Source organism: Carassius gibelio, chromosome B5 (genome assembly GCF_023724105.1).
Source record: "Carassius gibelio isolate Cgi1373 ecotype wild population from Czech Republic chromosome B5, carGib1.2-hapl.c, whole genome shotgun sequence".
Lineage (NCBI taxonomy): Eukaryota > Metazoa > Chordata > Actinopteri > Cypriniformes > Cyprinidae > Carassius > Carassius gibelio.
The window spans coordinates 9,334,694-9,360,358 of record NC_068400.1 but is presented as its reverse complement, the minus strand read 5'-3'; the positions used below and the strand labels follow the sequence as shown (position 1 = coordinate 9,360,358).

Here is a 25,665-nt window from a genome sequence, read left to right as displayed (position 1 = left end):
GGCAGTAATTATGCATAAGCACACACCTGCAGAGCGCTTCGGATGAGCACAAGCTGAAACCAGAGATGCTGAGATAGCTGTGAAGGGCCGGCTTTCACTGTTGTCTTCTTTCCTCCTCCCTTTCCTCTTCATTCACATACACCAGGCAGGACTAGGTGTCAGTGCATTAACATACGATGCTGTTGTCTTTTTTTTTTTACGTAACACGTACTCGAGCAGCCAGGTACTTATAGACTCACAAGGTTAGTGAGATGAAACACCTTGTTGCTCTTCAGCCGGATGCACTTCGGATTTTCTCTTTTCCATGCCACGGTCTAACTCTGAGAGCCGGAGAATCGTCCTGTGAGCTGCAAGCCATCTGAATATAAAACACAGTGGACATTTCCAGTGGGAAACAAAAATCGACTTTTCTTGTGTCTGAAGAAAACTGCTTTTCAACTAAGGTCTGTTTATCGTTCTCATTATGGGACACAATTTAAGATCATTTTGCAATTAACATCTTGCATTGGTGTTTAGAAATTCTGAAATGATTGCTTCTTAAACACAACTTTTCAAAATATGCTTTATTATATTATTTATATATATTATTATTATATATTAAAAGCAATATTTTTTAATTCTGTTATTGTGGAAAAAATTTATAGTATTTATCGCTTTTTTAAAATACAAGTTTCTTTATGCAAAATTATATATACAATTATTATATAATTTAATGTAAATAAAAAATACATATGTATGCATATATAACTCATAATATATATATATATATATATATATATATATATATATATATATATATATATATTTCTAGATATATATATATAATCACAAATATATTTAAGTTACTTCTCAAAAGTAGGTTCTTTTAAATATCCATTATTTAGACTTAAGGTTCACCTGTTGCACCTGTTTCTTCAAAGTCTTAATTGAAAAGAAATGACATCAGAAACAAGAAAGCAATCAAAGTTGATCTTTTGACTGGGAATTTGAATCAAAATCCAGTTTGGATTTAAAAGCGAGATGACAGTTCTCTCCCGGTTCATCTTGGGGTATTTTCGCGAGCACCTGGGATCTGTCAGCGTGAGAAGGAGAGAGAGGGAGGGCATACACAGGCGACACAAAAGCCAACATTATTCCCTCGTGGATCCTTGCTGCATCCAGCTATGAATGGAGTATTGAAAACCATAATATTGGTGACTAGATTCATTTTCAGGCCTTCACAACCACACCATCAGCAGCTAATTGGCTGCTCAATCCGAGCGTCAGGCTTTTAGCTTTTCAAAATGCAAGAAAGTGCATGCGAATGGGATTTTATTCTTGGCTGGTGAGGAGGTGATTTCTGTCAGATTTAGATGATTTTTTGGGCTGCTTTATATGCTCATTGCAAGGTTTCTGACTTTTGAGGCACCTGTAGAAGAGAAAAACATGAAATGAGATCTCTTACAATACAGTTTTCCTTTGAGCATCTATTTATGTCAACGGCTGGCTGAAGCAGTGTTAGTTTGGTAGATACTTTTATAGTTTTTATTATTATTTTGAAATGGTCAGTTTTCATTTTAATATTAGTTAAAGCTTTAATCATTATGTTGTGCTTTTGTAATTTCTATTAGTTTCTGTTTTTAAATAAATTACTTTTATTATTTTGTATTTCGGTTTTAGTTATTTGACTTTGCAGCAAGCTAAATTCAAATCATTTTATTTAATTAATATTTTATTTTTGTATAAAATGGGTTTAGTTGTATTAGCTACTTATGCTAACTCTGGTTTGATCTGATGGTTAGTTCTCAGCATTTTTATTTTAGTATCATAAAGACACTCATACAGTTTTTGTTATTATTTTGAATTATATTTTGTTATATTTTCTGCTTTCATGTTTATTTCAGTTAAAGTTTTAGTAATTTTGTCGTGCATTTTTGTCACTTATATTCATTTTTTTTTTTTTTTTTTAGTTTTAGTTATTTTAGTTTATCAAGTTAAACTAAAATGGCATGGAAACTATGCTTAGATAAAATATATTTTTTACAAATGTTTTTTAAGTTTATAATTATTATTATTTTTTAATGACTAACTAAATTCAAATCAAATCAGATCTTTATAATAAACAATAAAACGTTTTCATGGTTTTAGTTAATACGGTTCTCACTGGTATAACCAGGGCTAAATGCTTTCTGTCCAGTCTGTGTGATCTGCCCCCCTTCAGCCCCCGAGAGGCGCCCCAGCGCTCAGGACGGTCCCAGTGACAGATTCGCAGGAAGCAGCGTTTAGCCACTGACGATGGTGACCACAGACAGCAGAAATGTCTTTTTGTGCGCCCTAGGCCCGGAATGTTCACTATCTGCGCCGCGGAATATCATATTCTCCCCCAGAGCCGAGATCCTGAGCCCAATCCCACCATTTACACGCATTCCAGCGTAAGGTCAGGAAGGATTTGGGAAAAACAAACAAGAGAAAGAAATGTTATAAACTTGAATATAATCATATAAAATAATTTAACAGATATAGAATGTGTTGTGTTTATAAAACTGATAATAATAAACTTTCTTTTCAGTATATCAATGTCATAAACGAGGCTAAATCCACATGTATCCTGACAACAACTGAATTCAGTTTATAGAGCTACAAAGATAACTGTAAAATGCAACCTCACGAAGCAATCTATTAATTAGAGCAAAGGTTTACAATTTAATAGTGTTGGAGTGTGTGTGTGTGTGTGTGTGTGTGTGTGTATACAGTACACACACACACATTTATATATAGATATATCATGCATATTCTAGTAACTGAATGAATCACATGAACTTGCCATTGCGAGCATCATGCTTTACTGTTTGAGCTACAGGAAAAGATTAGCCCAAAAATGTTTTGCATTGAAATTCTGTGCAGAAACTTATGGTTCACAATCAGACCATGAATATGAGTTAGGGAAGATTTTAAAGTCTGGTCTGTGTACTCACAGTAGCTTGTGATTTGAATGTGTGAAAAAAAACAGGTCAAACTTGTATGTACAATCAAACTAAAATAATCTAAAAAAGACTTTTCACATACAAAAATGCTTCACTCATTTACATATAGTCCCATTTTACACCATCTCTGGAGCATAAAAACCTCTCTGGACAGCGTATTAACATGCAGCAGGTCACACAAACGATCGGTCTGCTCTCGTAAATCAATGCGTGTCTGTCCAGATCGGCCTGTGGCCTGCAGGCTGAGCATGTGTGCTTGTTGATGTTGTGAGACTATGTGTTTTACATAACATACTACGAGGAGAAGCTGTCCAATCACTGACCAGCAGACTCAGTAGTAGCCTAGTTACTGGAATAACCTGGTTGTGTGGAGTCAGACAGCTGCAGTGAGAAGAAGGGCAGTACAAGTAGATAAGTGGATCTCGAGAAGTTCAAGCACTCATTGAAGGTGTTTGTGTGTGCTGTAGGTGTCCAGCTGGATCATGAACGGTCAGCGTGTGTCAGACGGTCTGCGCAGATGCTGGAAATCTGCTGTCTGGATCCTCACCTGCCTGCTGGCTTCGTTCTTACTGATCGCCGTCACCAGCTTCCTTCCAAACGGTGAGTCGGAGCTGACATAAAAAGGACTTTTGGAGTAATCAAGTCTTTTTTTCTCACCATGGTTGCATTTATTTGACCACGGTTTCAACAAAAATATGAAGCAGCACAGCAGTTTACACATTTTATTACACATTTACACATTTTATTACACATTGTTAATAATCAGAAATGTCTTTGAGCAGTAAATCATCATATTATTCTGATTTCTGAAGATCATGTGTCACTGAAGACTGGAGGAATGATGCTCAAAATACAGCGGAGCATCACAGAAATAAATTACACTTTAACCGAGATTTGCATAGAAAACAACTGTTTTAAACTGCAATACTATTTAATACATTTTTACTGTATTTTTGATCAAATAAATGCAGCCTTGGTGAGCAGAAGATTTCAAAGATTAATCTTTAGATATTTATGATTTATTGTATGATATATGTATGAAACACTCCATCTAAAACTATATAAACTTCATTTCGCTAATAATATAATATAATATAATATGCATGCAGGTTTCATACTGAGAAGCTGCACTGCATAACTGCATCACTAAACTTTTGATGCAGAATTCATCCAAGATCATTAATGAACTTCACATCAAATGTTGTGTAATTTAAGTGTTCAGAAAACAAAAACAAACAAACAAAAAAACAACAACAACAATAAAAAAAAAGCATAAATCCCTTAGAATAAAGAGCGGACTTAACCACACAGAACAATCTAGAAACCAAAATCGAAAAATCAAAATGACAAATGCAGACCCTATCGATGACTCAATGGTCAAGACTCCTCGTGGGAATCAGACCGGGAACCTTTCGGTTACCAGGATTAAGTTTTAAGCACCGCGCCACACCAGAAAGTATTAAATCACTGTCTTTAAACATCTGCTTTAAAAGAGCAATGATTAAAATCAAAGTGAACAGCCTCCAGGCTCAATGAAGAGAACCAAACGATCAGAGTAATTCATCAGGATGGACAGCCTACAGCGGGAAATACCCAGTGAAAAGACAGCTGAACTAAAGACTTTTAAACGAGGACATGGACATCTGAGAAGACGTGTGTGTGCGTGTGTGTGTGTGTGTTTTATGGGTGCTTTCCTCCACTGTACACAACACAACCCAACTCCCAGCAGATCCATGACTTTCAATAGATCTTACAAATGATCTTCAGTGACGCAAACACTAACAAAGATGTGAGATAATGTGTGAACAGTATGTATCATATTTAAGTTATTTGAAGATGATGTTTATAATGGTGTTGATCTTCTCTCTGTGCAGAAGATCTCAAACTCCAACGAAGATCCGTTTCCAGTAAGTATCATTTGAAAGTAAACTTTGCATTTCCTGTGACTTTTCATTAACAATTTCCTAGAAACCGCACGAAAAGCCATAGCAACCAGCTCATAACAACATTCTAAAAACAACTCAGAACACCTTAGCAACCGTGAAGCAACATTCTAAATCACTCGCAACATTGTAGCGGCAAGTGTAAAAATGTACAATGTAAAAACTTACGGAACTTCTGAAAGTCTGTTTCTGCCACGGAATAAAAACATTAAAACAATAATAATAATAATTGCAGCTTTTTATTTCAGTTACAATGCAGGCTTTGCTTTTGCTTTGAGTTTATATCTTGCAATTTAGACGTTTTTTCCTCTCAAGTCTGAATTATGAGATACTGTATACACTCAGAATTGTGAGATAAAAAGTCACAATTACATTTTAAATGTTTTATTCAACAGAAACGGATTTCCATATTCACAACATAAAAAATTGATTTCTCAAAGTTGTAAATAAAACAAAACTGATATAAAATATTTCATGCTCTACTTATAATCAAACCTGAAATTTACTCATGATCGAACTGAAAATGATTTCTACAGCAAGTTAATTTTTTTTTCAACTGCTTTATATGAATCCTAAAGTGTACATGTGAATTATCCCAGATGTCTGAAGTGCTATCTTTAGCGTGACTAACATTTCAGCGACATACACTTAAATAAGAAGGAGGAGAAGTCTGTGAATTGACCTAAATGAGATGTGATGGGAAAAAAGCCTCTTTTCTGCTGTCTTTGTCAGGCGCTGAAATCAAACACCATCGATTCACAGTTTGACACAAAAGCTTGTATAGGAACTAGCATTAGCGTCTCAACACTGCTACGAAACACAGGACAAACAGACCCCAGTGAAAGTGTGTCTGAGGAGGAACGCTTTGTGAAAAACACCACAACGTTCTAGGTGAAGTCTAGGTGAAATGTCAGGCAAAGTGTCATAAAATGTAGATTTTTTAAATATATTTGGATTGGAACTATATGGTATACATTACATACACACACTTTAATGACAGCAGCACTGATCAGATTCAGAATCCACTCTCATCAGCTGGATCTGATCAGATTCACAGCACATATCTCAGTGTCTGATCATGCATTACGAGAGGCGTGTGATTTCCTTCTGTGAGTCTGTTTCACAGCCCGAGCTGAAGTCACAGTCTTCCTGTTCCACCAGTCTTAAATTACAGGAAAATAGATGTAGTAGATATAGAGAGCTGCAGCTCTGGAGGGCCAAGAACCTCCTTTCAACAAATAATTGACCACAATCGTTGTTTGCTCTCTCTCTCTCTTGCTCTCTGACTTTCTCTCCTGCTTTTTTCTTTTTTTCTCACAGCCAACAACACAAATGCCTCGGTGACAGCACAGTCTCAAGGTGAGCGTCTTTGCGATTCACTTTCTCACCCTTTACACAAGAACACAGCCTTTTAAGAGAAGATATGTTTGCCCATTGGCAGGATCACGGCAGGACCGGATCATAATTGCCTCTAAGGCACAGGAAAAAAGACAGGACACTTCCTCTCGCACAATTTACACAATCCCTTCTCCAGCGTTATGCTCTCGCTCTCTTTCTGGAGTCATATGTCATATTTAGACTTATTATTGTGTGTTAAGTTGAAGGGGATTAGAGACATTCTTACAGGCTTCATTATATCATTATATGTGAGCCGTGCAGCTCTGCGCTTCAGCTTGTGTTATTCAGAAACCCACAGCTTTCATCTGCACTACATGATGAACACTAGCAAAAAAGGACCAGAAAATCATATCGGTTTTTTTTTTTTTTTTGAATGATTACCTTTTTTGGGACATGCACCATTTTATTTTATTTTATTTTTAGATATAATACTATGACAATATCATGGCATTCTTGTAAATCCATGTAAATATAAATATGCAAATATTATTATTATTATTATTATTTTTTTTTTATGATCCACCTTTTTGAGACATGCACCTTGTTTTTTTTTTTTTTTTTTTTTTTTAGATAAGATACCATGGTAGGTAATATATAATGGCAATATCATGGCATTATTGTAAATACATGCAAATATAAATATGCAATTATTATTATTATTATTATTATTATTATTATTATTGAATTAATAACTTTTTTGGGACATGAACCATGTTTTTTTTTCCTTAAGATAATATACCATGGTAATATATAATGGAAATATCAAGGCATTCTTGTAAATCCATGTAAATATGCATGCAAATATTTGTTTAGTTTGAGTCAAATATATATATATATATATATATATATATATATATATATATATATATATATATATATATATATATATATATATATATATAATTATTCACCTTTTTGGGACATGCACCTTTTTTTTTTTCTTTTTTTTTTTAAAGATATGATACCATGGCAATACATAATGGCAATATCATGGCATTCTTATAAATCCATGTAAATATAAATATGCAAATATTAATATAAATATAAATATCTAAATATACTGCATTGTGCATTTTTACTTTTTTTGCCTTCTTTAAAATAAATTGTAGCACTGTATGTTTACCATGGTACATGTAAAGTTCACCACTTAGTTCCACAGCACTAATACGGTTCAAACTTAATAAAAAACATGCAAATCTACAGATTTTCTATTAATCCTAAACTCAGTTAAGTTGCAAAATTATTTCGTAAAGTCTAAGAACAAAACAAAAAATACACCAGAGTTATATTGTAATTTAATGAATGAAAACTCTAATAGTGTCTGGTTAATACTAACCAAGTAATGATCTGGTGCTCCAGGTCCTGCAGTGCGGCTGGTGAACGGCAGGAACGTCTGCGAGGGGCGCGTGGAGGTGCTTCATAACGGGACGTGGGGGACGGTGTGTGACGACGACTGGGACATGGTGGACTCCAACGTGGTTTGCCGTCAGCTGGACTGTGGTGTGGCTGTGGCCGTGGGGAGCAGCTCCAAGTTCGGCCAGGGCTCCGGGCCCATCCTGCTGGACAACGTGGACTGTAAGGGAGGAGAGATGGAACTGAGTCAGTGCAGGAATCAGGGATGGGGCGTCCACAACTGCTACCACTATGAAGACGTGGCCGTCACCTGTAAAGGTACAGAGGAAGCCGAGGCATCAAAGCTGATTTTCTTGCCTGAGCTCAACTAATTATTCATTTCAAGATTAATTAATCATCCATTTTTCATTTCTCACAGGCAATATTGTGATAGAACCTCGAAGCCTGGAGCCCATCACGCCGCCCGGTCCCATCTCTGCTTTAAGTAGGTTGCAGAGTTTAATAACTCTCACATGAGGATATCAACTTGAACTTCATTTCCATGTAATGTTAATATCAGCAAGCTAATTTGATTAAACATGATGCAAGATTTTAGAGAGACAAAATACACCACAGAATTCATTCATTGTATTCATTTTGTACTGTTGATTTCCCTCCAAAATTATGTCACTTCCTGGAAGAGGAGGATGATGTCATTCTTAGGAACTTGTATTTTGTGTTTTGGGATTTTAGAACAACGTTATATTAAGGACATTAGATAATGAATTAAAACAATATGTGATTAAAACATTTCGATTAGAACAAGGATAATCTTAAAACCATTTAAACATAACTCACTTCACTGTGATATTTTGATTTGAAAACAATCTTACTTCTTTGAATATTAATATTTTTAAAGATTTGATTTATTATATAAATAATATATTTTATATGAGTAAGCGATTTTAATAATTTCATAATAAAGATTTATGCATTTTAATATTTTAATATATTAAGAAATGCATGATGTAATGCATAGCAAATTATCCAAAATATAAAATATTAGGGCCTTTTTGTACATATTTTAAAATGTGACACAATATCCTAGATCTCATAATATAAAACCTCAAATTTTTATATTTAAATTTGTTTTTATTTGTATTTGTGTTGTGTTGTCATTTTTATTATTAGTATTTTTTAAATATGTCTATATAGATTTTATTAATTTAATTTTTTGCTTTAGTTATAATTTTTTGTCTACATAGAATTAATCATTTTTTTTATCTAGTTATTTTATTATATAATTTAATTTCAGCTCAACTTCTAATTTATAACATTTATTGAGTATTATATATATTTTTGTTTTTTAGTAATGGACTGAACTTAAGATCACAGCCGAACTCTTTCTGAGGGATCGTGTTCATCCTCTCTTTGTTCCTCATGTCTTGTTTCAGTTGTGAGAATTGGCTGCACATATCTAGTTCAGAGGTTATGATATCTAAAGAAAGTAACAAAGCCTTGGGAATTGAATGGCATTTTTTAGTATGGAATCACCATCGAGGCTTTGTTCCTCTGACAATACGAGAGGGTTTTGAGTCCTTGTGGTGGCGTCACTCAATAAAACACTACGAGGAACTTCAGTGTGTGTTTTCTGGAAACCATAGCTCTACGTTTGCTTCATATTGAATGGCGAGTTATGATCAGCAGAATAATATTACCGATGATCTGACCACACCCTGTATGGAGCAAACCATATGATTTCTAGAGGCAATGTAGATAATTGTGTTGAACAAACAACAGGCGTTTCCTGATGATTTCATAATGTTTCTGGAAAAATCTTGACATAATAGATAACAGTGAAAAGAAAACATGATGTTCTAAGACCTCGAACAGCCTTCTGTCGTCAGATTTCTTCTTCTTCTTCTTCTTTATCAGGTCAAAGCTCTTTTAGTGCCACATACAATCGTCCAGCTTCAGTTCGTGCTTCATGCCTTTTTTCTGTCAAATCTTGACTCACTTTCATCAAGCAAACGTTGCTTTGATCGAGCTGCTTTTTCCTCCATATTCTCACTACATCAGACTATATGAGCCATAAAAGCCTGACGGATCAAATATGATACTCAACAACAACAACAGCGAAACTTTTTGAGATTTTTAAACATATTAGGTTAATCAACTCCCACGGACTATTAGTAGATTTTATATTATTTTTTACAGGGTTAATCATTTGAAGGATGAATTCTTTCATTAAAACAAGATTATTTTCTTTTTTTATTTCAAATTAAAGCTGCGGTCGGTAACTTTTGCCGCTCTAGCGGTTAATAAACAGAACTGCTTGCGTCTTGCGGAAGAACATCGTAGCCGGAACTACTTCTCTCTGTTTATGTCTATGAAGAATCACAAAGGTACTGTGTTACTCCGCCGAGGTACCCCCGAAGCAATCTAAAATAGTCCGAATATAAACACTTATTATAGGTGCACCCTAGTGATTCAGGACAAGCTAAAAACACGGTTTGGAAAATGGATTCATGGTGTACTCGCCTATTATATAAATTTTTCTACATTTTGAACACAAACAAAGTTACGGACCGCAGCTCTGATTGGTTGTTTCTTACCGGGAGCGGATGACTTTCTGCAAATGGCAATAGGACACTGGGAGGAGCCAGAGGAGCTTGATTTTTTCACAGATTATCTGTCTCATATTCTACTGTCAGGACATAATGACAGGTTTAATAAATATGTAAAAAATATATATTTACAAAAGTTACCTACTGCAGCTTTAAGAGTAGTAAATATCAGAGATATTTGGTGCATTGCCACAATTTATATATATATTTTTTTATTAATATTAATAAAATAAATAAAGATTCTATAAACATAAATAAAGATTCTATATATATATATATATATTCACACACACACACATATGTATAAAGAGCGAGAGAAAAATATTTCAAACAGGCTTTTATGGCTCATATAGTCTGATGTAGTGATAATATGGAGGAAAAAAAGGAGGCTCAGTTTTATTGAAAGACTCAAACTGAGCAAAAACTATGAATTTGGTGCAGATGCTGATTTTATATGATGGAACTCCTATTATATGCTTGTTATGTAAATCAATGTTTACTTTATAACAGTACAGCACATACTCACTTATTATATAGATACATATATAGGCTATATGTATATGTTAATATTCCTGTACTGTATATATAAAGCACACCTGACCCTCCTGTGCTGTAGGAGACGGAGCGGTGCGTCTGGCGGGGTCCGGGGACCGCTGTCAGGGCCGGGTGGAGGTCTACTATCAGGGCAGCTGGGGGACGGTGTGTGATGATGACTGGAGCATGGCAGACGCCGCAGTGGTGTGTCAACAGATCGGCTGTGGACTGGCTGTCGGAGCACCTACAAACGCTTACTTCGGCTATGGCACGGGACAGATTTTGCTGGATAACGTGAACTGTAAAGGGAAGGAGGGCAGCCTGGCCAGCTGTTACAGCCTCGGCTGGGGAATACATAACTGTGGTCATCATGAGGACGCCGGGGTCATCTGCTCAGGTGGGTTTCTCGCACATAAAAACCACATTTTCTATCATATGTAAATATTTACAAGAACAGCTAAAGAATATTAAAGCTACTTGTGCTACAAACCATATATATATATATATATATATATATATATATATATATATATATATAGAATTTATTTTTTATGTAATTATATGATCATCATAACTGCTTGAATTATATATATATATATATATATATATATATATATATATACACACTGTATAAATATACTGTGTGTGTGTGCGTGTAGAATAAATGTTTTGTTGTTGTTTACATTTATTAAATATGATAAATATAATTGCTTGAATTATTACTACACGCACACACACACACACATATATATATATTATATTATATTATATTATATTATATTTTGTAATGTTTTTAATTTAACTTTATTCACATCATCATAACTGCTTGAACAATAAACATTATATATATGTTGTTTTTTACATTTGCATTTAATATACTGTTTGTTTTTATTAAATATTATCAATATAATCACTTGAACTATTATTCATATATATATATATATATATATATATATATATATATATATATATATATATATATATATATATATATATATATATATATATATATATATATATATACACACTAATTATTTTTACATTTAATATTAAAATTAAATGTAACTGTAACAAATGTAACAAACATTTTTATTAATTTACCAGATGCTTTTTATGTGAAACTTTATTTATAAACATACATTTTCAATGTGATCTTTCAGACCTGACTGTATGTGCATATTCTGTGCTGCTGTATCTCCTTTGATAGCAGCTCTAACTCTCTCTCTCTCTCTCTCTCTCTCTCTCTCTCTCTCTCTCGTGTATTTCAGATGCCAGCTCCACCATGGTCCCAGTCATCAACACAGAGACTATAGGCAGAGGTTTCATCGTTCCTGAAAGCACAGCAGGTATAAACACTGTCTGTACTGTACATAGGGCCTGTGACTTCACCTGCTACTTTCAATAAAGCACGGTTGATTTAAAAGCCAATTCATTGTTATTAACTGCTGTGCCTGACGATCAGTTTGGGTCAGGATCGTCCTGCATTAGAAGCCCCTTCGAGCACCAGCAGATGGCGACACTGAGCGAACATGTTTTCTCTGTTCCTCCTTCTTTCGTGACATCTTTCTCTGTTTTCTTCAGTGACAGAAATGCCAGTGCCAGTACAACGTGAAACAGTAACCACAGGGATCACTACAGCCTCAACAACGAAAGGTAGTAAAGACACATCTATCTATCTATACTAAATCAGTTATGCATTTAAATTGATAGATAGCAAAAATCTACTTTTACATTCAATTACATTTCATAAATTACATTAAATACACATTCATTTATTTATTTAGATATTATTTATTTTATTATTTGAACACCATTATTTTGTTTATTTACTAATGCATTTAGAATGGATGAATGTATAGATTTTATGAAACATTTATGAGATGTTGCCAATTATTTCTGTTTCATTTAAACACTGTTCTTTTGCAGTTTCTATTCATCAAAGAATGCTTAAAAATTTAAATGTATCAAATTTCCCACAACCATATGAAGTAGCACGACAATAATCAGAAATGCTTCTTATACAGCACATCAGCAAATAATATTTCACAATATTACTGTTTATGTAAAAAAAATAATTCAGCCTTGATGAGCAGAAGAGTCTCTTTCACCGACCCCAAGTGTTTGACCAGTAGTGTGTGTTGTCTCTCTCTGACCCTCTTCATCCGTGGCTCTTTCAGAGAAGCCGAGCGTCCGTTTGGTGAATGGTCTCAACAGCTGTCAGGGCCGAGTGGAAATCCTCTACTTCACCGTCTGGGGAACGGTCTGTGATGATGACTGGGATATGGACAACGCTCAGGTGGTCTGCAGACAGGTGGGATGTGGGCCGCCTATCGCAGTCAAACCTCTGGCTTACTTCGGCTACGGTTCTGGCCCCATACTGCTGGATAACGTGGACTGCCGCGGAAATGAGCAGAAGCTGTCCGACTGCTTCAATCTGGGCTGGGGACAGCATAACTGCGGCCATTACGAAGACGCTGGAGTCATCTGTGCACGTAAGAGAAATATGACATCACAGTCTCATACAATGATCACATACTGTAGAAAAGAAAAGCCATGCATTTTACATTTACAAGGGTTAAGTATGTATCCAAGATCTTTTTCACTTTCTTTTTATCAAATAATCCTGAAAAACTATCACACTTAGTTTAAAAAAAAATTATATATATATAAAATAAAATAAATCAGCTATGCATCAAAGGAATAAATTATATTTTGAGTATTAATATAGAAAACTATTTTATTTTAAATTGCAATAATATTTCAAAATATATAAAAAATTAAATGAAATAAAGAATCTTTATTTTTTATCAAATAAATGCAACCTTGATGAGCAGGAGAAACTTCTTTTATCTAACTGATCCCATACTGTTGAAGGGCAGTGTATGTAAATCTAAATCTAAATCTGAATCTGAATCTTAATGTGTGTGAATAATTCACATTATATTGCAATTATATATACAGTATATTCTCACATACTTCATAAAATGTGTATGTGCTTTCAGTACTTCATTCATAAAATTCACCCAGTCATTCACAACAACAGCATTTATTCACTATGAAAGAACATACATACACACACACACACACACGCATGCACACACACACACACACGCATGCACACACACGCACGCACACACACACACACACACACACGCACACACACACACACTGCAACACAATGTTCTGTTGGATTAAGACAAGTCTCCAGGGCAGTTTTTTCTCTTGCATGCATGCTTCCTCTTGTACACACACACACACACACACACACACACACACACACACATACATCTGTCTTTCACTGTTCCTTTAATTAACAATACTCTCAAACACATACAGACTCACATCCGTTACATTTACTTGTTCTCCTTTCGAAATCTCTTCAGCCATCGTTAGAGAAATCCCTGCACTGATTACAGATCAGCATTTGTAATCTTCAGCAACTTTAGAAGCATCCTCTGTACGTCAGTCGCCGTATCTACATGAAAAATAAAAGAGGTCCGTCAGAGCAAATCATCATCAGCACAGAGCCGCAGGGAAAGCCGTCCTCCGTACAGGCCACGTGCATCCACTAACGCATAAATATATGCATGCATGCGTCTAATAGATGAGCACTGAAGAGAAAAGGGAAAGACTCAAATAAACACCAGATAAAGGAATGAAAGAATCAACCCTTGCCTCATGAATAAGAAACACAGCTTAATGTGTATAAAAGAGTACGTTCAGTCACAGTAAATCAAAGTTTCCTAACTTAATTTGTGTTTTCTTTTTTTAGCACCTATGGATTTTGAGATAGCCGGAAGAGACTTTAGCATAGGAATCACAGAGAAACCTACAACTGCAAGACCAACTACAACACCAACACCAGCGGATGGTAAGAACCTCACACTCGAGTCTTAACGAGACATTACAGAGACACTCGCTACTTCCTTTTTGAGTGAACTGTCCCTTTAAAATAGCCGGTCAAGTTGCAAGCTTAATTCAAAGGGAAAACATGTTTTCAAATCTCACTGACAGAAGATTGTTCTAATTTTAGGCTTAGATTCACTTCAATTTGTTCAGTTTCTAAGAAAACAAGGCTTCATATGTTCAAATGGCATCTGAAGTAAATGCGTCTTGATTTAAGGATATGTAGATATTTGTACTGGAAAACAGTACAAATATTTACTTTTTTTTTTTGCACGCCACATAATGTTTTTAATTTATATGTTTTTTATATTTAATGTCTACAGTCTTTTATAAAATATTGGAGAAAAACAGCAACATATTTGCTAGTGAATATAGAAATAAATAATGCTATGAATCTATAATATATTCTAGAGCTGCTAAACGAATAATAGCATTTAAAAATAAAAGTTTATATATTTAGATATTTATAAATTATATTTATTTATATACGATATCATGCTATAGGTGTGTGTACTGTGTATATTTATTATGTATATATAAATACACACACATGCATGTATTTATCAAGGAAAAATATGTTACATTTGTATATAAAATATTTTAAAATAAAATGAATTATATACAAGTGTAAATATGTATACAAAAATATTTTTTTATATATATTAATGTGTATTTATATATACATAATAAATATATGTAGTACACAAACATAGTATGTAAACAAACTTTTATTTTGAATGCAATTAATAGCGATACATTTTTTTGCATCCCTATTCTGAACCACATACATTTTTTAGAAATATTCTGATATGATATGAAGACAAATCAAGACATTATTTAGTTTTCATATAATAACTTTTACATAATAAAAGTTTCATTGTTTGTATTTACATTTTGTGAAATAATGAATCTGTGATAGATTGGATAGACGTGATAAGATTTTGGTATTGAATGTTATTAGCTATTATAGAAGTCTGGATCTTTTCAAGAAAAAAAATCTTAAGATATTAAGTGTATAAAAGGCTCTGACGTTTCTGGGTGCCTGCCGCTTTAAGACTCTTCTTCGGTGATTACGGGGAGGAAGTGTGTAGTTAGTGTGGTTATAGTGAGTTCGGGAAAGTGTTCAAGTTCAGCAGCATAGTTCAGCCTACATACATGTGTTGTGTAGTTTTCTTTATCTGTTCTGAACGATCCAGCTTCCAATATTTATGTGTTGAGTTCATGACAAAAAGTAAGTGGTCACTTCATTGTGTTCGTGTTTCTACACTGTAGAATTACAATGCATTACCATGCCCAGCGTGATGAGTGGGATGTATAGCGATAGAACAATGTTTATGCTGTAAAATACTGTAGGAAATACTAATTTACCTGATGTGAGCTTTCTGATGTTTAAATTACGTTGTAACGTTTATAACATTGAATTAAGAAGAGTTAATATCGTGCTCAGGAGACCACTTGCAGACGCTGTTGTGCAGTAGCCTTTCTGGCCAGAGGATGTCGCCATTTCTCCTTCTGTAAATCCCTTTTTAATATAGTTTAGGTAAACTGGTCAGTGATCTAGGAGGTGAAGCTATTATGTGAAGGAAATAATATCCTCATTATGTAATAGTAGATTATGTTTAAAGGGACATAGCAATGCTTATTGATATCTTTATGTTTGATGAATCTGATTTGTATTATTTGGGTGGATTTATTATTTATGTTGCATAGTAATCAGTACCTAATGGTGATTTATTTGTTTCTTATCAGACTATAATGACAATACAGGATATTGGAATGTTCTGATGAAAACTGCTGGATCTCAATACAGTTAATTGAAGAAATTACATCTCCTCGTCTTCATTCCTGTGTCCTGATCGATACACCATCCTGTTTACTGGCTAAAACCCTTGACGAACTAGCCCTGCTAGAATACCTCATTAACATTGGTCCTTCGAGCCGGATAGCAGTATTCAGGATGGAGTCAGATGAAGAGATGTATCCTGATGTGAGACCTAAACGTCAAATACGTCGACCTGTCAGACTTCAGGACTTTGAAGTGGACTATATGGGATATAGTCATCGTGATCAGCACCAATGGGGCCTCTCATCCCCTGCCTTGGATAGGAGGGCGTTTCCTTTCCAAACAGCCTACCCTCACTCTAGTGGCTTCTCTGGGAATGCTGCTCACCCTGAGTTTCCTCAGCTAGCCCCAGACCACAGCCAGAGGAGGGATTTGGATGGGCTTAGCCAGCCTGCGCGGACACCCTCATCCCATCAGAGCCCATATTTGGATTCTCGTTTTTCTGAGGAAATCCGAGCTATTCGAGAGGAGAATACTAAACTGCTCCAAACACAACAGGCCTTTCAAACGGGCATAAAGGAACTCAATGAAGCACGGCGCGAGATGAAAGAGCTACTGGAGGTAGCCCGCTCACTGAGAGCAGACCTGGCCCAAGTTAATAGTCCAACCTCAAACTATAGTAATCCCACGTCTCCACAAGCTGATGCTGTAGCCTCAAGGAGTTTCGCTGTTGCAGCACACTCAAAGGAAATGGAGCAGGAGGACTGGCCTGATCCTCCACCCTGGCCTGAACCTGAAGAGAACGTGTCAAGAGGGATGTGCAATCTCAGGGTTGATGAACAAGAGCTAGACAATAGACATCACAATCTTTCCCCTGAAGCTAGAGTATGTAGGCCTTGTAAGCCTCCACTGCCTCCTCAGTATCCCGCTCCTACTACCGATAAAGGGATATCACCATACCTCTCTACACGACCCTCTCAGTTGCTCACACACCCTGCCCCAGCTCATGCACCTGTGATGCAATCAGCGCCTGCCCGAACCTACCATCCATTAGCAGCCACTGGAGCGGTACATGGCATGCCACCACCTAATCAGTTGATGCAGCCGCCAGGGAATGAACAAGTGTATCGAGGGCCCCAACCCACAATCCCAAAGTTCATTCACCCGGATCCCAGTGAATTTGCGCGGCTTCGCATAGCTCTAGAAAACCTACTCCCATCTAATGCTACAGAACTCTTCAAGTATCAAATACTTGTGGATCATTTAAAGCTGGAGGAAGCTAAGCTTATAGCTGATGCTTATCTAAACTCACCCAACCCCTATAGTGACACTATGTCAGCCCTCCATGACAAATTTGGTCATCCTCATCAACTTGCCTTAAAGAAGATAGCAAGTGTTCTAGAAACCCCCGAAGTAAGACGTGGTGATACTATGGCATTCCAGAAGTTCTCTCTTCAGATACAATCTTTAGTGGGCTTGTTGCGGACTCTAGGTCCTGAAGGGGAAATTGAACTCAACTGTGGCTCACATGTTGCTCGTCTGCTGAGTAAGCTCCCTCCGGAACAGCGAGCTGATTTCCGTCGACATCAGTTCAAGCAGTTAGGGGCGACCCACACGCTACATGATTTGGCAGAATGGCTCCGCTATGAATCATGGTGTCAGGGCTTCGACAGTCAGGCTACTGGACGCAGCATAAAGGAAAGGCAGAATTTGAAGACTGATGGTCGTCCTGGAAGACAAACAGTGACCGTCCTACATGGAGCTGGTGAGTCAAGAGAGACAGCATCTTTGTACCAAAAAGAGAGTTCAACCAGCAGAGGGGTCAAGAGTAAAGCTTACTGTGCCTACTGTGAGAGTACTGAGCATTATCTTAGTCAATGCAGTGCAGTCACCAAACTCTCCAAAGATCAGCTTAGAGAGTGGATACGGGTTAACAAGCGGTGTTGGCGTTGTGCACGAACTCACCAAGCCGCTCAGTGCACATTGAAGAAACCTTGCAACATCTGTCAGGGAAAACACTTACTGGCTCTTCATGAGATAAATACAAGAGCAGAGATGGGCAATAAAGATGTAGCTGTTAAAGAAGAGAGCTGCTTAACCAGCTCTGCGGCTGACTCGCTCTATCTGGACAGACCTGGAGCCGGGAATCGAGTCATGTTAAAGGTCGTCCCTGTGCTTGTACATTATGAGGACCGAACCCTTAATACCTTTGCGATCCTTGATGATGGGTCAGAGAGGACCATGTTGTTGCCAGCAGCAGCTAAGTTTCTTGGCATAAAGGGCACTCCTGAAGCGCTTCCTTTGCGTACAGTCCGACAGGACATCCAGATCCTCCATGGCCACACGGTGTCTTTCCATGTCTCACCAGCCGCAAACCCTCACACCAGCTATAAGATCAATGGTGCCTTCACGGCTGGCCGCCTCAGTCTAGCACAGCACACTTACCCCATTGACCGTCTGAAGAGGAAATACAAATACCTAAGTGGCATTCCCCTACCTGCTTTAAGAGATGCTCAACCTACACTCCTTGTAGGCTCTGACAACCCTCAGCTGATAACACCTGTCGAACCAGTCAGGCTTGGTCCACCAGGTGGCCCAGCCGCAGTCTGTACCAGGCTCGGGTGGACTCTTCAAGGCCCTACCCCATTCAGGGGGCGGCCAATCCAACCTGCACAGTGTCTGTTTACATCATCTGCGCCACCAATGGATGAGCTTTACAAGCATGTTGAGAGGCTCTGGCAAGTAGACACTGTACCTTACCGACATGAAAGAGAGGTGACGCGGTCGAAGCTGGATCAGCAGGCTGTAGCATTGCTTGAAGCCAAGACGGTCCGTACTAATGTAGATGGAATTCTCAGGTACGCCACACCATTGCTGCGCCATCCAAGCATGCCACCTTTGCACTCGCCAAAGGAGTCAGTTATGCCCATGTTACGTAGTACTGAGAGGCGACTCTTAAAGGACCCTAAACTAGCAGATGCGTACAAGATGGAAATGCAGAAGCTCATAGAAACGGGTGCTGTGAGGGAAGTCACTGAGGAGACCTCTACCAAAGAAGGATGGTACATCTCACATCATCTCGTCAGCCACAACGGAAAGAACCGCCTGGTCTTTAACTGTTCTCACCAGTACCTCGGGCAGACCCTGAACCAGTACCTGCTACCTGGCCCTACCCTTGGTGCCCCCTTGCTGGGAGTCTTATTGAGATTTCGTGAACGTCCCATAGCTGTTAGTGGAGACATCAAGGGGATGTTTCATCAAGTCCGCCTCATCCCTGAAGATCGCCACCTTCTAAGGTTCCTGTGGCGGGACCTGAAGGTAGAAGAAACCCCAAGAACATTTGAGTGGCAAGTTTTGCCTTTCGGCACAACCTGTAGCCCGTGCTGTGCGATATACGCCCTGCAGCGCCATGTTGTTGACCACTGCCAGCCGGACGATGACCTGAGATTCTCGGTTGAGAACTGCTTTTACGTAGATAACTGCCTGCAGAGCGTGAGTACACAGAGTGAAGCTAAACTGCTGGTGGATCGCCTCAGGGATCTTCTGATTTCTGCAGGATTTGAGTTGCGTCAATGGGCTTGCAACAATCCAGATGTCCTGAGTCATTTGCCTCAAGAGGCCAGATCTGAAAGCCTGGACCTGTGGCTGGCGCAGGATAAGTCCAATCCTCTGGAGTCAACACTCGGTCTCAGCTGGAATTGGGCAACCGACTCCTTGGGTTACAAACATAGGCCTGTGTCCTACGAGGTACCAACTCTGAGGAACATTTACAGAGTTCTAGCTACTCAATACGATCCCTTGGGATACATGTTACCTTTCTCTACCCGAGCGAAGCTCATCATCAGGCAGCTGTGGGATAAGAAGCGAGGCTGGGATGACTCTAACTTACCCGCCGAACTCCTGCAAGCCTGGTCCAGCTGGGAGGCTGAACTTGAGTCCTTACCTTTCCTCACATTTCCACGTGCATATGTTCCGGCGGACGCCAACCTTGAGGGTGCTACCCGTGAGGTGCACATCTTCGCAGATGCGTCTGAGCAGGCTTATGGAGCTGTAGCCTACATGAGAACTGAGGACAGGGAAGGCCAGATCCACCTGTCGTTCATCCTTGCTCGTTCACGAGTAGCTCCAAGACGCCTGCATTCTATCCCACGCCTGGAGCTTTGTGGAGCTCTGGTTGCAGCACAGCTGGCTCATGTCCTTGAGAGGGAACTAAGCTTGACAGTGGCTCGAACTGTGTTGTGGTCAGACTCCACTACAGTCCTAACCTGGCTACACTCCCAGTCTTGCCGATACAAGGTCTTCGTAGGTGCCAGAATAGCTGAGATACAGGAGTTAACAGAAAAGTGCACTTGGCGCTATGTGGACTCAGCGAATAATCCTGCTGATGATCTGACAAGAGGGAAGACCCTGGAGGCCCTAATAGATCCCAACCGATGGTCTCAAGGACCTCCCTTCCTTCTTCAGAACCCAGCCACCTGGCCAGAAAGACCCAGCACTGAGCCATTTGAGGACAATGTGGAACTCCGGAAGACCACCTTCTGTGGAGTAACAATTACCTCACCAATATCAATCAGCAGGGATGACAAGGTGTACCAAACCTGGCAGGAGCTCATAGATGCCACTGCTCTAGAAATCCTAGGACCAAACCCTTCAAGTTCAACACCTAATGCTGAAGAGTACCAACAGGCAGAGAGGATTGTGCTCCAGCGAGCCCAACGACAGTCATTTCCAGAGGACTACAAACTCCTTGCAGCTGGGAAACCTGTCTCACCTGGGAGTCGATTACTCACCTTGGCTCCGGAGTTAGATAGATCCACGGATCTCATACGAGTAGGAGGTCGGTTACGACGTTTGGAAGGTCAAGATGACTTGACATTGCACCCTGTAGTTCTGGATGCCTCACACCCAGTTACACGCTTACTTATCCAAAGGTTTGATAGCGACCTGCTCCATCCTGGTCCGGAGCGGGTCTTTGCAGAGATGCGGCGATCGTTCTGGATAATCCATGGAAGGGAGGCGATTCGCAGACATCAGCGTTCTTGTGCCGAATGTCAGCGCTGGAGAGCTCAGCCTTCCATTCCCCGAATGGCGGACCTTCCCATTGCTCGTCTCCGATTACACAAACCCGCCTTCCATTCCACTGGCGTGGATTGTTTTGGACCCATGTTTGTCAAGATGGGCAGACGCCAGGAGAAACGCTGGGGAATAATATTTAAGTGTTTAACATCCAGGGCGGTACACTTGGATCTCCTCAGAAATATGGATGCGGATGCTTACTTGATGGCCCTAAGACGGTTCATCGCCAGAAGGGGGACACCTGTAGAGTTGTGGTCAGACCAGGGGACCAACTTCAGAGGAGGAGAACGGGAACTTAGAGAGGCTTTTGCCAGTATGGAGCCAACCTTGCGGAAACGACTCGCGTGTCAGAAGATTAAGTTTCAGTTTAACCCCCCAGCAGCTCCACACTTTGGAGGAGTGTGGGAGAGAGAGGTACGCTCCGTCAAGTCTGCACTTTACACCTGTGTGGGGGCACAACCTGTTCATGAAGATGTCCTTCTCACCGTTCTCCTGGAAGTTGAGGCAATCCTCAACTCTAAACCATTGGGTTATGTATCTGCCGACATTGCGGATATCGACCCTGTGACGCCAAATAGTCTGCTTATGGGGCGGCCTGATGGATTTCTACCCCAAGTGGTCTATCCTGAGAGGGAGCTCCTGAGTCGCAGACGCTGGAGGAATTCACAGGTTCTTGCTGACCAATTCTGGTCCAGATTCATCAGAGAATATCTCCCTGGGCTGCAGACCAGACAGAAATGGCACTCCGCTTCTCCTGAACTACTGGATAAGGCTGTTGTCATGCTGGTGGACCCACAGCTACCTCGAGCCCTGTGGCCCATTGGACATGTAACCAAGGTCCACCGCAGCGACGATGGATGCATTAGATCCGCTGATGTGGACATCAGAGGACATGTGTACACACGACCGGTAGCTCGGTTGGTGATGTTGCCAGCTCTCCCGTCGGGGGAGGATGATGCCTCGGTGAGCCCCCCTCAGCCGGATTGATGAGCCTTTAATGGAAGCAAATGTGCTTGCACATTTGGGGGCGGCTGTATAAAAGGCTCTGACGTTTCTGGGTGCCTGCCGCTTTAAGACTCTTCTTCGGTGATTACGGGGAGGAAGTGTGTAGTTAGTGTGGTTATAGTGAGTTCGGGAAAGTGTTCAAGTTCAGCAGCATAGTTCAGCCTACATACATGTGTTGTGTAGTTTTCTTTATCTGTTCTGAACGATCCAGCTTCCAATATTTATGTGTTGAGTTCATGACAAAAAGTAAGTGGTCACTTCATTGTGTTCGTGTTTCTACACTGTAGAATTACAATGCATTACCATGCCCAGCGTGATGAGTGGGATGTATAGCGATAGAACAATGTTTATGCTGTAAAATACTGTAGGAAATACTAATTTACCTGATGTGAGCTTTCTGATGTTTAAATTACGTTGTAACGTTTATAACATTGAATTAAGAAGAGTTAATATCGTGCTCAGGAGACCACTTGCAGACGCTGTTGTGCAGTAGCCTTTCTGGCCAGAGGATGTCGCCATTTCTCCTTCTGTAAATCCCTTTTTAATATAGTTTAGGTAAACTGGTCAGTGATCTAGGAGGTGAAGCTATTATGTGAAGGAAATAATATCCTCATTATGTAATAGTAGATTATGTTTAAAGGGACATAGCAATGCTTATTGATATCTTTATGTTTGATGAATCTGATTTGTATTATTTGGGTGGATTTATTATTTATGTTGCATAGTAATCAGTACCTAATGGTGATTTATTTGTTTCTTATCAGACTATAATGACAATACAGGATATTGGAATGTTCTGATGAAAACTGCTGGATCTCAATACAGTTAATTGAAGAAATTACATCTCCTCGTCTTCATTCCTGTGTCCTGATCGATACACCATCCTGTTTACTGGCTAAAACCCTTGACGAACTAGCCCTGCTAGAATACCTCATTAACATTAAGCAAGAAAATGTTTGAAATAATATAGGGGTTGTGGGAAATAAAGACTGAAAAGGCCTGCTTGAATGCATGCCCACTTTCTACAAAACTACACATTTTTCACCTTTGACCATCTGGTTTCTATATACTGTGATTTAGTGCACACTGTTTCTGATCTCACTTACTGTTTAGGATGCACACAGCTTAAGTCTTTCTTTCTCTTCTCGAGGTACCATCAGGCTTATAGGGGGCCTGAACCGCTGCGAGGGCCGTGTGGAGATATTCCTGAGAGGAGAATGGGGAACCGTGTGTGATGATGCTTGGGATCTGGCGGATGGGAAGGTGGTGTGCAGGCAGATGGGCTGCGGACTGCCTCGAGCCGCCCAGGAGATGGCCTACTTCGGTCCCGGCAGTGGCACGATCCAGATGGACAATCTGAAGTGCACAGGCAGAGAAGCTGCTCTCACTCAGTGCTCTCACATAGCATGGAACGTCCACAACTGTGACCATTCAGAGGATGCCAGTGTCACATGTGAACTTTAATGACTCCGCCCACCACAGGCCACGCCCACCACAAGCCACACCCACCACCCCGGTCCAGTGAATGCAGTGGGAGAGGAACAGTTTCTTGCATACATTTTGTACATAACACCTCATGCCAACACTGACGAGGAGATTTTAAGGATGAAATAGTAATTGGGTGTCAAACAAGAAAAAATAAATTATGCTAATACTGGTATATAAATAACCGTAATAAATATTATGAATGAACATTCTAATTATGCACTTTATAAACTATAAGAATGTGTACACATAGGTGAATATTATTAATTTTAAACTATTGATATACAGTGAAACCAAAGTTTTAGACTCTTTTTAGCCTGTCATTTTGATTGCACGCACCAAATTTATGTACTGTACTTCTAGTACGTTTCCGATTTTATATATATATTTATATATATATATAAGATTAGATTCTTCTGGATCTGTTTCCTGAATGCTAAAAGTAGAACATAAAATAATTATATTTTAAATATTTGAAGATTTTTCAAAGAATGTAGATCTTTGCATTTTATTGAATGAAAAATAGCCTTCATTATTCAGTAAAAAAAAAAATTGGCTCATTAAGTAAAAGATTTTCTCAGGTCCATTTTGATTTGGATAAATAATGGCTTTAATGCAAAAAAAAAAAAAAAAAAAGGTTTTCATTTTCTTCTGTTCTTCTTTTGTCTATTTTTGTGAGTAGATATAAATAAAGAAAAATAAATTAATGGGATAAAAGGAATATTGCATTTCCACTGAGCAAATTAAACCATGTCATTGGCCTAATTGCGTAACCTCTTAATGTATTAGGTGGTTATTTTATGAGCTAGGAAAGAAATTTGGGGCAAAAATGATGGTAAGGTATTTTATATATAATATATAATTAAACATTTGATAAAAAAAGAAGGGGATGAAGTAAAGAAAAAGAAGACAATTGATCAAATGTTTTTGATGCAACTTTTTTACTGTACAGACTTTCCTGAAATATTGGGGTGAAACATCAATGTTTTTGTCAATATATGTGGAAATAAAGCTATGAATCTCTTATTATTAACAGAGTTTTATTTAAACATCTATAGAAATCTCTTCTATTAAATTACACATTATTTATTCTTACTGCAGGTGGTCTACATAATAAACGTTTAATTATCTGCATTTTAAAAAGTTTGATGAAATAATGAATATGCAATACATATATTACTAATTTACTAGTTATAATCAGCATATTTGTTGTTAGTAATAAAGGGAGTCTGGATTTTGACTTTTTTTTTCTTCAATAGCTTTCCTGTAACCAAGAAGCCGGTACAGTACGCATCTCTACAGAAAATGACTTTGAAGACTAAATCAACCATAAACAAATTCACTGGAGTAAAATGTACCGTGTGACAACAAGCCCCGGTTATCATACAAAGGCTAGCAAACTGCTAACACTATTAATATTCTAACCTATTTAAAAATTCTAATAAAAATAGATAAACAAGCACATAAATAAATGTGGCTATACTTTTTAAAATTGCTCTCTTAAAATAAATCACAAGATCCTTTAAAAGAGCAATCATAAGATCACAATAGATGCACACAAAAACGAAAAAGTCAGGGATGATTTCATGGAAAAGCAAACACTGAATGCAGAA

The 25,665-nt window shown here is 38.3% G+C and overlaps 2 protein-coding genes across 3 annotated transcripts; both read left to right on the top strand.

The window, feature by feature from the left end:
* Positions 1–3,390: 3,390 nt before the first annotated feature.
* Positions 3,391–24,445, top strand: LOC127957647 (scavenger receptor cysteine-rich domain-containing group B protein). Its single transcript, XM_052556268.1, has 11 exons — positions 3,391–3,563; positions 4,838–4,870; positions 6,227–6,265; positions 7,673–7,975; positions 8,076–8,141; positions 10,880–11,194; positions 12,066–12,143; positions 12,379–12,450; positions 12,975–13,289; positions 14,570–14,668; positions 23,718–24,445. Exons 1-11 carry the CDS (start codon positions 3,446–3,448, stop codon positions 24,029–24,031), a joined length of 1,752 nt encoding a protein of 583 aa, XP_052412228.1. The 5' UTR covers positions 3,391–3,445; the 3' UTR covers positions 24,032–24,445.
* Positions 15,719–23,833, top strand: LOC127957803 (uncharacterized). Of its 2 annotated transcripts, XR_008153847.1 has the most exons (3): positions 15,719–15,934; positions 16,453–22,813; positions 23,332–23,833. XR_008153847.1 is itself a non-coding variant. In XM_052556481.1 (2 exons), the coding sequence occupies exon 2, from the start codon at positions 16,661–16,663 to the stop codon at positions 22,547–22,549; it is 5,889 nt and encodes a 1,962-aa protein (XP_052412441.1). In that variant the 5' UTR covers positions 15,719–15,934; positions 16,453–16,660; the 3' UTR covers positions 22,550–23,322. The 2 variants fall into 2 exon arrangements, 1 of the variants encoding a protein (XP_052412441.1); XM_052556481.1 differs by lacking the exon at positions 23,332–23,833 and having other exon boundaries at positions 16,453–23,322.
* Positions 24,446–25,665: the final 1,220 nt, after the last annotated feature.

Coding starts and splice junctions, on each gene's coding strand:
- LOC127957647 (XM_052556268.1), top strand. CDS start 3,446: ATGAACGGTCAGCGTGTGTCAGACGGTCTGCGCAGATGCTGGAAATCT. Junction 4,871..6,226: donor CCAACGAAGATCCGTTTCCA/GTAAGTATCATT, acceptor TTTTTCTCACAG/CCAACAACACAAATGCCTCG. Junction 7,976..8,075: donor CGTGGCCGTCACCTGTAAAG/GTACAGAGGAAG, acceptor CATTTCTCACAG/GCAATATTGTGATAGAACCT.
- LOC127957803 (XM_052556481.1), top strand. CDS start 16,661: ATGGAGTCAGATGAAGAGATGTATCCTGATGTGAGACCTAAACGTCAA.